Raw genomic sequence first — 17,500 nt, 5'->3', positions numbered from 1 at the left:
TTCATTGTGGGACAATTTACATGAGAAAAAAACTCCTTCCCAACCACTATCACCCAAGATAATGCATCTCCAGCCAGAAGTTCTGCACCTCTTCTGCACCTCAATGTGGGTTCTCTCAGGGGATGTGGGTTCCAGAGAGTGCAATTCCCCCTGCTAGAGCCATTTTGGCTGCTGAGCCCCATGGTTTCTCGAACTCAGCTTCAAGCAGCTCTGGGATTTCACGCTCAAGAAAGCCGCACAAAATTTGCCTGCCCTGCAGCCCAGTCGGTCCCATCCTACAGAAGAACGATGTCCAAGAATGACATCTCAGCAGGTCTTTGCCCACAGCACACCCACCAAGCTGGCTCTGTTTTTTTGCACGCGCCCCCTTAATGTGACAGCCTTAAGCCATTCTTAGCCAAAGTGGTATCACAGTGGGATTAGTTTCCTTCTTACAACACCATCTCAGTCTTAAGGTGTGGAAAATCTGTTAGGCTTAGTCCCCTTAAGAGGGAAGTCGGGTGACTGCAGTGAGGTGGAACCAAGGGTAAAGGAACAGGGAAGGGACTGGCACCCCATTTGCAAGGGCGCTATTTTCTAATGGCTCAGAAATAGGACGGGGAGCAGATTCCTACAATGGGCTCTGACAACAAGGACTTAGGAATATATCTCCATATTTGTGTGGGTGGGTGGGTGGAAGGAAGGAGGATGGTTGGAGGCAAATGATGCTTTCTAACAGATGGTGGTAGGCTGGCTAATGGGGCAGAAACCACTCTTGTCCTGCTCGGGAATATTCTAGCTGCTAGCAGGTTGCTCAGCGTAACTCTGATTTGCCACCGAAGGAGGATAGGCCTGTTTGGATGAAGCCTGAGACCAGGCACAGGTCCACGGATAGCAGGGTAGGAAGGAGTGTCAAAAGGAAAGAGATAAGAAGCCCGGGTGCAACCAGAAGTGAGGAAACCGCTAATCTGACCCAGCACATATTTGCCCATTGGGGAGGCCCTCTGGCCCGTTCCATGAAGAGGGGTGTGTGTGTGGTCAATATGCTGACGCTGTAATAAACCGCTGAGAGAAGGCGGTGAAGCACCGTGAAGCGGTATAGTAGTCTAAGTGCTCTTGCTCTTGCTAGCCAAGAGATTCCCTCGGAGATACTGAAACTGAGTTTGCCAACCAGCTGGCAACCAAGATCAGATTGAGGAAGACGACTTTGGAACTTTGCAATCAAACTCCTCCTCCCACCCCTACAGCCCTTGCACAGAGGCGCGCGTGGGTACAACTTTCTCTTTCTGCGCGCGAGCCCAAGAAACCAACTAGTCGCGGGGCTACGCCCCCACGTGCGCTTCCCTGCCCCACCTTCCTCCCCCAGCCGCTCCCCCAGACATCGCAGCGACAAGTGGGGTTCCCCCCCGCCCCGCCCTCCGACGCGGGTCTTGCTCTCCGCGCAAGGTGCCCGATCCGCGCTTTCCCCGTCCGGGACCCCGCACCTGTTCCAACGGGCTATTTTCCGCCGGTAGTAGCGCAGCGTCTCCTGCCCGTTGAGCAGCTTCTCTGCCGGCCTCTCGGGAGCGCTGTAGAGCGGGTGCGCGAAGAGCCGCCTCAGCTTGGAAGGGTCGGCCTGGCTGCTCCGGTTGGCGGACGCGCTGGCGGGCGGCCGAGTCCGGAGCTTTGGACCAGCGGCCGCAGCTGCTTCGGCGGGGCAAGAGCAGCGTGGTTCAGCCGTGTTGGCCGGACCGAGGCGGCGCCGCATTTGGGGCCAGAGGTGGAAGTAGAAATCGGCGCTGAGCAGCGCCCCGAAAAGCAGCAGGATGAACAGCCGGTCGCGGCGGGTCCCCAGCATGGTCAGCCCGGGCGCTGGGCGGGAGGCAGGCCGGGTGAAGGCAGCGCACGGACGATCCCGGGCAGAGCGAGGGCGCTGGGTGGGAAGGAGGCGAGCCTCGCACCGTTGGCTGGGAGCCCGGGCGAGTCCGGACGGGGCCTCTGCCCCGCTGGCGCCGCAGGAGCAGGTGAGAGGCCGAGGGAGGGAGGGAGGCAGGCAGGCAGCACCCCGCTTCTGGAGAAGGGGCGACCGGCTACACCTTTGCCCGATCGCCTCTCCCGAGCTGCCCTCCCCAGGCAGGCAGACCGTGCCGCCTCTGGAAGGATCTGCTCGGGGTGGGGAAGAGTAGAGAGAGGGAGGGAGGGAGGAAGGGAGGGGAGCCGGCACGACCAGCCTCACCTACTACCCTCCTCCTCCTCCTCCTCCTCCCACCTCGGCTCAGCAAAACCGCGGCGGCGGCAGCTCAGTCGCGCCTTCAGATCGGGGCCTTTTTGCTCCCCGGCTGTTCTCTTTCCCTACCTCGCCGGTCTTGCTGAAACGTCCCGGGCGAGGCGGAGGCGGCTGGGTGGGCAGCGAGAGCCGAAAGCGCCCGGGCGGCCGTCGAAGGCAGGGAGCAGACAGCCCGAAAGAGAGCGCGAGCGCCAAGTTTAAGAACTCCGGGCCGGTCATTGCACTGGGCGAAGGCGACTCTCCTCCGGGGCTGTTGCTTAAGAAAGCCCCGTTAGAGAGGGAACGGGAACCGAGAGCTTTGGGCCCTCCCTTTGCTCTCGGGAAGGCCAGATTTTAAGGCGTGGGAAAAGACGAGCTCCGGCTCTCGTGAAGAGACCTCTTCCAAATGCGTGTCAACTTACAAAGTCTGGCTTTGGAACTCATTGGCTTTGTTTGCATCGCGTGGTTAAACCAGGTTAAATCAAGACCTAAAAGCCGTTTTTCTTCCCAACCCGGCTTGGATAGTGGTTGAAATGTATCGTGTCCATTGGATCAGCTCATGTTTCAGCGTATTGGGCAGATCCAGATACCATGCTAAGCAGCGCAGATGAGAGAAGCCCATCAGTTCGGGCGACTCTGTGCTAGGACAGGTGGCTTGAAGGGCATATTTGGGGTGGCTGCACGGCTGATAGCTATTCCAATGGCAGAAGGAGGGAAACCAAACCAAATTATTTCCTTTCGCCCTTACACGTGTCTCCCTCCCTCCCCTTACGCTGCAACGATTCTTTGGCATTCAGGATTAGGGACGTGTTGCCAAATGCTGTTGCTTTGGAAGATTGGGAAGAGATTGGAAATTGGTGCTAAAGCCCTCCCCCCCCCTTTTTTTTAAACGAGGACAATCCTGGATCATCCTTGGCATCTCCAATTACTGTATATATTCTTTTAAAATGCTGGGCTGTAGTTTTCTGGAAAGGTTGCCTTTTTGGGAAGCCTGGCCAGCTGAGCAGAATTGTCTTTCCTTAACAGCAGCTTTTCAGTTGTACCTCCCATTACATCTGGTCAGTTTAAGGATGAGGATGATGGAAAATACAGTTGTTGAACAAATAATTCGGCCTGCCATGAGATCAGTTTTCACATTCTTCCTTCCACTTCTGGTTTCTTCTCACTTCTTCCTCTTCTGCTCTTCCTCATCTTTCTTTGAAAGACCACCATTGTACTGCTGCCCCTTTTTTATTCCAATCTTCTCAAATAAGATAAGCCAATTGGATCTCTGTGGCGAGGGTGTGTGCGCACACTCACTAAATATGGAGTGTAACACACACACACACATATTCGTTCAATCAACAAACTTCTAGCCTACTACAATCGCAGTGATTTTTGGTGATTTACAATATATATAAAACAGAGGCCTCCAAACTTGGCAACTTTAAGACTTGTGGATTTCAACTCCCAGAATTCTCCAGCCAGCTATGCTAACACCCTAACACAACAACCATTCAAAAAAAAAAAAAAAAAAGGATATAAGGATAAAGGAAGAAAAACAAAATCTATACGTATGATAAAATTATTGGAGGCATTTCAAGATCTAAAGATAGGAAAACAACTGAGGGTTTGTATTTATGCTACAAGCAGAAATATGTTTGATGGTGTTAAATCATCAAACTTTTATGAGAGAGTGGAAGTCAATCCATTTTTGTTGTTGTTACCTCCACCCCAGTGTGAAGAAAGGAGTTAAAGATGTCTTGAAAAGAGGCCGTTTCGAAAGATTCCTTGGCTAGATAAAATAACTTTGATCTATGGGCCTGTCCTGCCAAGATGTATGTTCTTCTTTGCTGATTTGAAAGATTGCACGTAAAATTTTTAGACTGGATGCCTTGACAATCGTTTTCTGGGCAAGGAATCACCAGAGAATTATGGGCCTTTTTACGACGAAGCATTATATCAGGGCTGGGGTTAAGAATTATTTCCATCACAAGTGTTACCATTCTTAGCAGCTGCATTTGTCAACTGTGGTCTTAAAAAGAATTTGCCCATAGGCACAATTTCAATCAAGTTCTTTAAAAACTCACTTAAGACATAACACGGACTATGCTATCTGTGGATCAAATAAAATCTTAAATCTGTGGCTTGTCTTTGGTTCTGTTTTTTAAGAAAAGGAAGCCAGACTCTTTTTATATTCACAGTAAATTCTTCATTTTCCCCCCTTTTGCAGGTGGTTTCTCTATTCCTCAATGAGCTTCATACAAACAGTGCTTTTGTCAGTTGTCATAAATGAATATCAAGGATTTCTTTAAAAAAATGATGAGTTGGCTATTGTAAATTATACTATTATGTTGGAGGAAACCATTTATCCATTTTGGCCAGGGGTCCCCAAACTTGGCAACTTTAAGATTTGTGGACTTCAACTCCCAGAATTAGCTGGCTGGAGAATTCTGGGAGTTGAAGTCCACAAGTCTTAAAGTTGCCAAGTTTGGAGACCTCTGATTTTGGCCTTCCAGAAGGGTATCAAAATCTGGTTTTGCCACTTGCCTTGGGGACCCAAGGGGGGCACTCACCACTGAAGGTGGTTGATAGGGTTAGAAGGTCTCGTCCCCATGCCATCTAACTCCTTGATTCTAGTTTTATATATAGGTTTTTAAAATTTTAGTTGTTTTTATATTTATCTTTTTATGTTTGTAAGCCACTCAGAGTGGCCTTGCAGGTAAAAGGGGCAGCATATAATATAAATAAATAATAATAAGAATTTCTTTCCCCTAAGGTTTTCTTTCTGTATTAATGATCCTTTAATTCTCAACCTATCTGGAAGACAACACCTTAGAGAAACGTACTTTAAGCAAATCAGTTGAGGAATGCAATATCACTCCAAAATCACAAACTGAGCTTTAAAAAGAGCACATTGCATTTTTGCAATATTATAATGGGATTATACGGTGATGCGCTGTTTTATGAACGGGTAACTCAGACTTTGTGGTAGCTTAACTGCTTTTGCTAGTGGTTAATTTCCATAACAATATGAGTTGCATTCATCCATTAATTTTTTAAAAAATCATATTTTTATTTGATGGAGTGCTATTTAAATAAGGATATAAGGATGCAGGGGTATAGCATTTTTAACGAGACTGCCTGCCCTCTGAATATTTTCAGAGTTCAGCTTTTGATCATGAAGGGGACAGCGGCACCAGAGCAACAATGGCATAGGGGCAGGTTGTGAACTCCAGGCTTGTTTTGATTACTGTACTTGCAGCAGGGTGAGCAATCAGTTCTCTACCAGGCATGGTCAGATGGCTACTCCCATTATTGCCCAGACTCTCTAGAGATGGTGGATGTAGGCTCCAACTACATCTATAGGAAGTGGTGGGATTCAATTTTTTTTGCTATCGGTTCTGTAGCATGGCTTGGTGGGCATGGCAGGGGAAGGGTTACTGTAAAATCCCCATTCCCACCCCAATCCTGGGGGAAGGTTACTGCAAAATCCCAGTCCCTCCCCACCCCACTAACCTGCTTTCCAGCTCCATTCTCCTGTGCAGGGCAACAAAAGAAGACCCAGCCGATCAGCTGGGATTCAGGAGGCAGAGAATAGATGGGGGCGGGGCCAGTCAGAGGTGGTATTTGCCGGTTCTCTGAATTACTCAAAATTTCTGCTACTGGTTCTCCAGAACTGGTCAGAACCTCTGTCTATTGGGCCGTGTATTGTATGATCCTGATCTACAGATCTGTACGGTATATTAACCCAGAACGAGTCTGTTTGCATTCATTTGCAATATATAAAGCAACAAAATATGTCTGAGGGTGGGACTGGCTCTCCAAGGGCTCATGACTTCTAGCCAGTATCTTCTTTAGCTTTTATTTAGTTTTTGTTTGTTTTTTTGTTATTACACTATCTAAATTTATCTCCAGCTTTGTTTCTATAACAACTCTCTAGTTTTGTTTTCTATCTTCTGAAGAACCTATGTGTTCAGTTTCAGGATGGAGGCAGGTACAAGTGCAACTGGATGTTATTCTTAAAAAAGATATGATCATGACTGCTTGGGTCTTAAGCTTTCAGGCAATCCTGAAGGCAACCCAAACATCAGAGTACAAGCCTTAATGAGCCTGTCTGCATTTCCTCTTAGATGCCATTTTTAGGACTCTAATCCTGCAGAATTGATACCTTTGGTACTTTGTTCTGTCTCTTTTCCGCTCTCAGATCTGAAGATTTCAAAAATGTGTATATATTTTTAAACCTTTCAAATTGAAGAAGCACATACTTTAACATAGTTCTTTTGGCTAACATGGTTTCTTCGCTTTTCCAAAATTAAACATCCTTACTTTAGGTCTAAGCTCTACGGAAAATATTGATGCTTACTTATAAATAAATATCTCAGTTGGACCAGGCTGCCCATTTAGAATAATCTGTTTAAGGTTTTGGTACTAATTACAGAGCTTTCCAAAAGAATTTTGATAATGAATGATCCATTTTAAACAGAAGAAGTTGCACAAACTGTTTAATAAAGTCAGTGTTTAAAGTCCCTGTGTCCGGTAAACTATTTGGTTTGACCTACTTAGGCCAACATCAGGTTACATATTAACATTTCTTTCAGGTACCAAAAATATTTTAATACTTCTCCTCAAAGTAGTTATAAAAATTACTTGAATTATTTTAGTAGAATATAGTTAATTAAAGTACATTTTTTGTTACTAGCTATTGGTAATCCCGAAATTGCCTTTTCAAGAGGCAACTGGACTTTCTGTTTTTTTATTTTATTTTGAAGGTGTTTCGCTTCTCATCCAAGAAGATATTCATAGACATTTAGCTGTTGGTAAATTACTCTAAGATGTTAGTATTAACTAACATAATTAAGCAAGGGGGAAGTTTAATTCAACAGCAATATAAGAGGAAGTTTTAAAATGAAGTTTCTTTTTCCCATTGGGGTTACATGAATGAAACATTACTGTATATCTTGTATGAGTATAGTGCATACTTGGTCTACCATATAAAGGCTCAAATGTTGAAAAATAAAATTGGTTAGCCAAGCACATGATGGGACCACATGACTTGCTAAACAGAAAAATCCTTGTTACTTTTAATGGGGTTTCAAAGAACTGAAATAATTAAGTTTGATAATGAAGAAGTGGTCAGATAATGAAGATTGGGCATTTCTTTGTGGTTTGGGAATGTTACTGTTTTCCATAGGCTATGCAGTATTGAGAATGAGTCCAGTAATTTAACTTCTAAAAAACTAGAAGCATCTTGATAATTCTGAAAGCTGATAAGACCCTTCCCTTGATATAGTTGACAAGCAATGTAAGGAGCTATAACAAGGAGAGATTCAAGCTAGAAATAAGGAGGAATTTTCTGAAAGTGAGAACAATCAACCAATGGAACAGCTTGCCTTCAGAAGTTGTGGGAGCAGAAGTGGTATTCAGCAGGGTCTGACCAGTTCTGGAGAACCAGTAGCAGAAATTTTGAGTAGTTCGAAGAACCGGCAAATACCACTTCTGACTGGCCCCACCCCCATCTATTCTCTGCCTCCCGAGTCCCAGCTGATTGGCTGGATCTTTTTTTGTTGCCCTGCACAGGAGAACAGAGCTGGAAAGCAGGTTAGTGAGGTGGGGAGGGGATTTTGCAGTAACCTTCCCCCAGAAGTGGGGAGGGAATGGAGATTTTACAGTATCCTTCCCCTGCCACACACACCAAGCCACCCCCGCAGAACTGGTAGTAAATTTTTTTGAATCCCACCACTGTGTGGGAGCTTCATCAATGGAGGCTTTCAAGAAGAGATTGGACTTCCATCTGACAGAAATGGTGCAGGGTCTCCTGCTTGGGTGGGGGGGGGGTTGGACTAGATGATCTACAAGGTCCCTTCCAACTCTGTTAATCTGTTAAAGGTGCTATCTAGGATTTACATATTTATTTCTTCTTATAAATCTATCCTGCAAGCAAAAAGTAGCAAATAACATTATAGTTTCTAGTGTGGACAACTCCCGATTGACTTATTTTGGACGAGCAAGGTTTCATTTTATGATGCAGAAGATTAAAATAGTGCTATCATCCAATGACTAATGTGTTATTTAGCTATAATGGATTTTTAGCTATAATGTTTACTGGGCTGATTCCTAATATTTCATATTTACATTTTAACACTCTTTCTGATTACTGTTAGAGAGATTTCATGCAGATGAGCACCAAGTAAATGGAAGATGAATGACTTGCTAGCTCCTGTCTTCATTTGTGCTTTCTGGTTTTGATGCTAGAAATACAGGTAACCCTTGACGTACGACCACAATTGAGCCCCAAATTCCTGTTGTTAAGCGAGACATTCGTTAAGTGAGCTTTGTCCCATTTTTATGACCTTGCTTGCCGCAGTTGTTACGTGAAGCACTGCGGTCGCTAAGTTAGGAACACCATTGTTAAATGAATCTGGCTTCCCCCATTGACTTTGCTTGTCAGGAATTCGCAAAAGGTGAGCACGTGACCCCTGGAACACGGCAATCGCCATAAATATGAGTCAGTTGCCAACCTTCTGAATTTTGATCACTTGACCCTGTTCCAGTGGTTGTAACTGTGAAAAACAGTCTTAAGTGACTTTTTTCAGTGCCGTTGCAACTTTGAATGATTGCTAAATGAACTGTTGTAAGTTGAGGACTAGCTGTTAGTAATTCTATGAGTTTCTTTTACAGAGCTATTGTCTTCTTTCAGAAGCTGTAAATATGCGAGCGCCCATCTAAAGAATTGGAACAAACCAGGTATGTTTTATTTCCTGGGGGAGCCTGATGGACACGGAGCAAGGAGCCCACTCTAGAGCATTATTAGCGTTGTCTTAATGGTTTGTCCCATTTGTTTGCATTTGCACTGTAGCAATTACATTGGAACTGGTCCCTTTGAGGTTGTAAGCGTGTCCTCCAGAACTGCCAGAGGATCTGGCCTCCTTCCAGTTGACATTCTTGAAATGAATTTCCTAACGAACAACTGGTTACAAGTTGCCTAAGAGTCCTTTATTCATCATGATATGTTTTTAAAGGTGTGTTTTTTTTAAATTAAAAAAGGGAGATTAGCTCATAGGCTTTAGTGGGATATCATATAATAGCTGGGAGGATACTTTGGAAACCTAGTAACATGAATCAAAATCAGCACAGCCCAACCGTGGGATTTATTATCTCACGGTAATGTTTTCCATTCAAATACTGAAGTTAACACTGGATTAAATTTTCATTCCCTCTGATACCCTTGTATCCCTAGTTCCTGTATTGGACTATTATTCAGTCATTTCTTTGCAAGAGAATGACTATTATTCAGTCATTTCTTTGCACCAATGCTTTAAAAAAACATGCATTCATTATTCATAATACCTTGATATGAAGGATTACTGTTTAAGTTAATTGTACAAAACTTCAAATCAAATCTCAATTTTAAGAGTTTTTGTTCAAAAGTCTTCCTCATAATCTAGGTGGGTTAGTTATAAAATCAAGGAAGGCTGGACTTCTTTTGGGGGTTTTTAAACAGCAAACCTGGTTTCCGTGAGCAGGTTTGGGTTTCTAGCAAGAAAAGGAGAAAAATCCCCTACTTTCATACTCCCAAGTAAGCCCCTAATCCAAAGTGGCCCCTGCAGTAGTCACTCCTGGAAAAAAAAACCTTGCACTTTGGGGCAAGCTACATGATTAACGTAATAGGAATATGTCTTGCTAATATTTTTTTTAATTTTTCATGTTTTAAATGCCTGGATTTGGACCAATGATGAGATTCATTTTTTTTACTGCTGGTTCTGTGGGCATGGCTTGGTGGGTATAGCAGGGGAAGGATACTGTAAAATCTCCAGTCAGAGGTGGTATTTGCTGGTTCTCCGAACTACTTAAAATGTCCACTACCGGTTCTCCAGAACTGGTTAGAATCTGCTGAATATCACCTCTGGTTTGGGCCAAAGAGATATCCACTGAAATATTATAACTGGCCATGGGATGTTCTGGCAGGCAAATCAAAAGTAATGAAGCAAATTACTTAGGCAATGAAAGAAAAGAGAGAATTGGTGCATATGAAGGAGCTAGAGCAGTGATAGCTAACCTTTTTGGCACCAAGTGACCAAAGCGCATGCATGCGCAGTGTGCTGTCCAGCCAGTGTATGGGAATTGGATAGTTAGTTAGCAATTGTGACCTGTCCCCTTAAGGGAATGCATCATGGTAAATGTAGTTAAGGTATCCTGGGAAATGTAGTCCATGTCATGTGACCACATCTGTAATCCTGATTGGTCACTAAATTTACCCTCGATGGATTGGGGGAGGTTTCTTCACTCTTGCCTGAACTCACGGACTCGTGGTAGCTGCTCTACCTCTACCGCTACGAGATGGGAAGAAAGGGAAAAGGAGATAACCATCTTTTTACCTACAAGACAGATATGCAAAGGATTGGACATTAAGAAGAACTTCATCACAAATGTGAGTTATGAGGATACCTGATGAACCAATAATAAAGACTTTGTATGAATGTTTTGTTGAGTTTATCTGTCTGCATCTGTACAGAAGACAAAATCTACCACTGTACAGAATACAGAACACGCACCCCCAAAATGCAATGCATGTGCATCCCCTGTGCATGTACCCCACCCCATGCATGCACGTGCCCCCTGCATATGCATGCACATCTATGCATGTTTGCATGCCTCCCGTTCATCCCCATGCATGCATCCACCCCCTGTGCATGCACCCCACCCCTGTGCATGCGCCCTGCCACCTGCGCATGTGCAGCAGAGATCCAAAGATCAGCTGGCCAGTGGGAGGAGTGCGCACATGTGTGGCAGAGCTGAGCTGGGGTGGTGGCTCGCGGACCCACAGAGAGGGCTCTGCATGCCACAGGTGGCATGCTTGCCATAGGTTCACCATCACAGAACTAGAGAAATAAGGCAGGCTACATAATGCCATTGGAAATTTGTGATAAAAATCCACAGTCCAAACAAGACAGGAGACAATGGTGGGAAAGAAAATACTGGAGCATCCGTGGGAATTGATTCCCCCAAAGAAGTGAGCTTCTTCCTTAAAGCAAGCAAAATTAAAAACCCACACAGAATCTTTTGAGCTTTGCCAAGACAAAAGAGAATTGTTTTGTTGACTGATAGTTGGATGAAAAATAAAATGGGAAAAACAAGGGCAAGAATGGGAGGAAAATTTTGAGTCGAGTGCACTCCTGGTAATTACCTGAGTGGGATTATATTGTTTCCTTGACAAAAATATGGACTTGATTTGCCCTTCTGCCTTTCAAAATCTCTCCCCCTTCCCTATGTAGTCTACAGTCTTCCATTCAAGCTCTAAGGCTGTAATTAGTTGTTGTTTTTTTGTTAGTCTACTATTTTTAAGTCCAGGCAAGGTGGATTAGGAACCAGCGTAAAAGGATTAGAACATCCACTCCCGACTGACCAGGTTTTTTTTTTTTTTAATAGAAATCTCACCTGTTCCAGCCTAACTTCAAACACCAATCTGGGAAAGCTGATTCAGAAAATGGCTATTTCTGTCTGCACCAATACTTGGCATCCCTTGTTCCCTTTTTGCTAAAAGGGTTTATGGTCAGATTAGCTGCTGAGGTGGGAGCCTGCTAAGCTTCCTCTAATGCTTTGTCTTTCTCCACTTACCTTCATAATTAAAACTTGGGAAGAGATGCCCGGTGACCAGCATCGGCATCACAAAAGCAAGTGGAAGAAAAACAAAAAAAACAAAACTGAAGGTAAGAAATGAAAGGCTGGCTGTGCTTCTGAACTTCTCGGATGAGAGAAGCGCCTGGCTTTCATGATCAAATAAAGTGTTGAAAAATAAGCCCTCTGTGGCAGTCGATGCTTAATCATCACAAGGAAGACACGCAAGGGCAAAGTATTTTGTTGAATGTTTATAATCTCAGCGTGAAAGTACCACGTCGGGATCAATCAGCCTTTATCTTGCAAGAGAGGCTGGTCGAAGGCAACACAGCAGCTAACCCAGGTGTGCCGCCCTTCAGACCTTCTGTTAACTTCATTCTTTTTTGTAGCTTGCCCACGGCTGAACCAACGGGAAGATTGCCCTGTTGCTGGCAGGACATTCAATTAATCTGTAGTGGTGAGTTTCATTCTGTTTAGGAAGTTATAAGATGCCAGAACCTCTGTTATTCTTCACATCCATTCCTGCCTCGCATTTGGGACCCCTGCGTGCTTTTAATCCTTACGTTTTGCAAGCATCAGCACTGGTGATCAGTATAGTTTTCCGATACTGCTACAAAAGCAAAACTATTTGAATTAATTATGTCTTTCATGTAGTCCTCAACTTATAGTAGTTTGTTTAGTGACTGTTCAAAGTGACAATGGCACTGAAAAAAGTGACTTATGACCGTTTCTCATGCAGCATCCCCATGGCCACGTGATCAAAATTCAGAGGCTTGGCAACTGACTCATATTTATGACGGTTGCAGCGTCCCAGGGTCACATGATCCCCTTTTTGCGACCTGACAAGCAAAGTCTCAGTGGGGAAGCCAGATTCGCTTAACAACCAGGCTACTAACTTCACAACTGCAGCGATCGATTTAGCAACAGTGGCAATAAAGGTCATAAAGTGAGGCAAAAGTCACTTAGCAACCATCCACAGAAATTTAGGGCTCGACTGGTTGTACGTTGAGGGCTATCTGTATTTCAAAGACATTCGATTGCTTGATACTTCCTAAACATCCCAAGACTTTAGGATGAAGAGGAACTACAAGTGACAGGAGTCTGTTCCTAGGATCTAGATCTAAAAAGCCTAAATTATCTGTCTAGCACAGGGATGTCAAACTTGCAGCTCATTGGCCGGATGCATTACACAACAGCCACGCCCACCCCTGGTTTAGCAAAGCGGGGAAAAAAAATCATGATTCGTCACGCGATGACAACGTGATGCCGTGAGTTTGACACCCCTGCTCTTGCCCCTCGTTTCCACCCTTCCAATTTGGAAGGACTCTGGAGGAGCCTTGACTCTTTTTCCATTAGATTTCAGGATGAGTTGCAACACTGAGGGAGCATTGATTGCATTTGTTCATGAGCAATTGGTAGGCATGGAATGGGGACATTGCATCTATCAGGACCCTCCTTGTTTTCTGGGTGGCTTTTGGTATCATTGACCTCAAGGCCATTGACCATGTTCTGGACCTTTTCAGGGGGGATGAGAAGCACAATATTAAGGTGGTTCTCTTCCTTGGTCCATGGCTGGTTCAATTTGGTATTGGTTGGTAGGGAGAAATCAAGCCCAATTAGTTTAGTTTACTTTATTGTCATTGCACCTTGTACAATGAAATTAAATACCATCTTCCGTGTACATTATGACTATGAAAATAAACACATCCTTCACATTCTATACATTGAATTGAAAACTGCTGATTAATATTGCACTATGCAGTAGCATTCAATAGAATTACTGCCCTGGGATAGAAGCTGTTTTTCAGCCTATTTGTCCTTGTTTTTATTATTTTGTACCATCTGCCAGATGGTAATAGTTCAAAAAAAGGGTGCCCAGGATGAGATGGATCTTCAAAAATGTTTTGAACTTTCTTAAGGCAACAGGATCTATAAAGCTCTTCCAAAGAGGGGAGAGGGCAACCAATGATCCTCTGGGCAATGATGCTAACCCTCTGGAACACTCTCCTATCTGCCACTATGCAGTTGGCAAACCATACACAAGTGCAGTAAGTTAAGATACTCTCCATGGTGCAGCAGTAGAAGATCACCAGTGAATGCTCTCACTTTACAGGGGTTTCTTAGGAGTATACTCTTTCCCCATCCTTTTAAACTCCAATATACAGGAGACAATCAGGCTGAGCCCCAGGGCGGGATCAAATACATCATCAGTTTGGAGTCTTTACACCCACACAAAAGCCTTAATTCCAGCCTCCCTTGAAATCCTTTGATTCTTATCTGGCATCAATTCCCCTTGACCATTAGTAGTTCAGATTGCTGTGTATAGGTAGCCTGAAATAAACTTGTAGAACTTTTGAACTCTATCCTGGCTCCTGGTTTCTTGCACCTGACCACTGCTAAGAGTAGGCATCCACTCATATAGACCCACTGGTGGACCATGAGAAAATTTTGGTGGGCCGCAAAGAAATTTCACCCCCAGAGCACCCCCTCCCAAAGCAATTAATCCAGGCTGCACAGAAACACAAGGCTGCGCCACCCACATGGCCCGCAGGAACCCTCCCTGCCCACTCCTTATCTGGCAAACTTGCCTCCTAAATTGCTATTTTTCCTTTTTCCAACCATCAGCTGTTCTGCTGTGCCGGGAGATTTAGATTAGCTAGGAAGCAGGAAATGGTTGGATTTCTTGCTTTCTAGCTAGTCTTCTAGCTAGTCTCTAGCTAGCTTTTAAGCACAGCCAAACCTCCTGTAGGACTAAAGGTTCTATTATTCAGTGCAGACTCACGGCAAGCAAATTTGAGAGACTGAGCTAGCCAATGGCAGATAGATAGATCACTGAATGATTCTGTGAGCAACTGAATCTGCCTGCCTGCTTTGTCTGATTTTGTATAAAAGTTGCTCTTTTTTTAAAATAAAAAATTCAATATTTACATGCATGGTGTGTTGTGAATTAATTTTATGAGTTTGCTTGCAAGCAAATTTTATGTGACAGACTGAGCTAGCCGATGGCAGATAGATAGGTCTCTGAATGAATCTGTGATTCTGTCAGCAACTCAATCTGCCTGCCTGCTTTGCCTGATTTTGGGTAAAAGTTGCTCTTTTTTTTATAAAAAGTTCAATATTTATATAAATATTTATATTTACATACAAGCCATACCCAGCCAGGTCATACCCATATGACCACCAAGCCACACCCACAAATTAAGCCATGCCTACAGAACCAGTTAGTGGTCCCTGGGATTTCAAATTATGAGTCCAAAAGGTAGGCAACCCCTGATATAGAGCAATTATACATCTCCGATATTGCACCAGTGAAGTGATGTTGTTGTGATTTTCGAGCTTTATCTCTGAAATCTGAGAGTTGAGGCACAGTTTGAGGGGTCCTCTGGCCACAGGGCTCCTGCTTGAAGAAGAGCAGGGGGAAGCCATGACTTTGTGCAGATCTTATGTGCCAATTGTGCCTGTTCTTGGAATGAAAGGAGACCTTCCCCTCCACCCTCATCCTTGATTTGCCATGTTTGTTGGTTGTCAGGGAAAAAAGCCATCCTTGAGGTCCATCAGAGGGAAAGGGGGGACTGTATCAAGGCTCCATTTTCTCTGCAGCAGACACTGGACAGAAGTTAATCTGGTCATCTGCAGAACACCATCCCAAGGCTGTCAGTATTGTGGAGAAATTCTAATTCCAACCCTAGTTACTCTGTTTTCCTGAAAATAAGACCTAGCACGTTTTTTTAAGCATGAGCCTAATATAAGTCCTACCCCCAAAATAAGGCCTACTTAAGAACCTGCACAGTTGGCTTCCCACCCATTCTGTCTGGTTGCAGGCGGTGCCACGACCATGAGGCAAGGTGGAGGGTGGCGCCGCTCCATGCCCCCGCACCAGCTTACCTCAGTGCTCCCTCAGCCAGGCCATCCATGCCCTGACACCTGCCTCACAGTGGCAGCACTGGCAGCATGTGCAGCAGGAGTAAGCAGAAGAAGTGGGCCAGCAGCCACGGGGGGTTCTACTGAATGGGGCTGCGCCATCATGAGGCGAGGTAGATGTTAGGACATGGGTGGCCAGACTGCAGGGAACCTGAGGTAAGTCGATGCTGGGTGCATGGAGCAGCTCCACCCCCCCACACCTCGCGGTGACGGCACTAGTGTGCCACATGGCCTCCTGCCCCACCACGAGCAAGCAGAAATGGGCCTCCTGACATGGACAAAAAAGATAAGACACCCCACAAAATAAGCCCTAGTGCTTAATTTGGGGGCGCAAAAGAAAATAAGACCTGGTCTTATTTTCTTTTGGGGCTCCAAAATAAGACCTGGTTTTATTTTGGGGAAAATACAGGTAGTTCCTAGATGTGGAAGGCACCACCATGTATGTTCTTTTCCAGCCCTGCTTTTCTTTTCTGCTTGACTCATGTTTTCTTTAATCCTCTGGCTTTAGTGCCTCAGCCATTGCTATTGTTACTGAGTCATTTGAACATCTTTGCGCAATCTAATCCTTTTTTTCCAGTAAGGCATTTGCACAACATGGTGAATGTGAAACATTACGAAACCATCTCCTCTCCAATGGAAACCTGCTGCTCTGAGAGTAAAACGAGCAGTTTCACTTCGAAATGCTTCAAGCACGCTTTTGATAGTAGCCTGTTTCCTTTTCAGAATGACAGCAGTGCGCTCAAGGCTGCAAAAAACTCAAAAAAGTTTCCAAATGAGGCTGTTCTGCCCACCCTTATTCTGCATTCAGCCACAGCCTGCAGCTCCCAAATCCGTTCTTACCTGTCTTTGGATCTCTTTCCAGTTGTTTACTCATCACTGATGAATGTTTAATCCTATGCTTCTTAGGGACGCTAATCCAAACAAGCGAACAATTTCCCCTTGTCTTTCAAGTGTCGGTCTGTAAGGACTCAGCAATTGAAATGCCACAAAGCAAGGCAGCCGGAGAGTTTACCACACAAGTAAATTACTTTATAGGTGGCTGAAGGGTAGTAGGGATTGTAGAAAGAAAACTAATATACCTCATGAATCACTCATAGTTATTGCATCAGAATCAGGGATGAAATTCAAAATTTTTCCCTACCGGCTCTGTGGGCGTGGCTTGGTGGGACTCAGTCTCTAAAAAGAAGGCGGGTGGGCGGGGGCGGGGCCAACCGATTCAAATCCTCCTTACCGCCTCTCCCGAGGTGGTTGAATTTCACCCCTGATCAGAATCTAGGGCTCCCATTGGTTTTTATTTTTTGGTTAATTGAGTAACGAAGGGTCAAAGTGGTTTAAATGAGCTTTATTTGCTGAAGCCCATGTGTTTTTGAAAAGAATGAACACATACAAGGTGATTAGAGTTCTCGATTTATGACCACAATTGAGCCCAACATTTCTGTTGCTAAGTGAAACATTTTTTAAGTGAGTTTCGCCCCATTTTTATGACCTTTCTTGCCACAGTTGTTCAATGAAACACTGCAGCTGTTAAGAGAGTAACACGGTTGTTAAGTGAATCTGGCTCCCCCCATTGACTTTGATTGTCACAGAAGGTCACAGAAGGTGATCACATAACCCGGGGACATTGCAACCATCATACATACATGCCAGTTGCCAGGTGCCCAAATTTTGATCACATGACTATGGAGATACCTCAGTGTGAAAAACAGTCATAAGTCACTTTTTTCAGCCCTGTTTTAACTTTGAACTGAGTCAGTGAAT

At 44.6% G+C, this 17,500-nt stretch overlaps 1 protein-coding gene across 1 annotated transcript in view; it reads right to left on the bottom strand.

Moving 5' to 3' along the window:
• The window catches only part of FAM20A (FAM20A golgi associated secretory pathway pseudokinase), a 56,087-nt gene extending 53,561 nt beyond the window's left edge, over positions 1-2,526 (bottom strand). Inside the window, exon 1 of the mRNA XM_026678807.2 lies at positions 1,464-2,526. Within this exon, the coding sequence (XP_026534592.2) occupies positions 1,464-1,816 (353 nt within the window). The 5' untranslated portion in view covers positions 1,817-2,526. The remainder of the gene's footprint in view (positions 1-1,463) is intronic.
• Between the last annotated feature and the right edge of the window lie 14,974 nt (positions 2,527-17,500).

Source organism: Notechis scutatus, chromosome 2, assembly GCF_049901735.1.
Source record: "Notechis scutatus isolate UNSWTSFEM ecotype Mainland chromosome 2, rNotScu1.2, whole genome shotgun sequence".
NCBI lineage: Eukaryota > Metazoa > Chordata > Lepidosauria > Squamata > Elapidae > Notechis > Notechis scutatus.
Note: the sequence above shows the minus strand (reverse complement) of the source record. Positions and strands in the feature narration are given on the sequence as shown.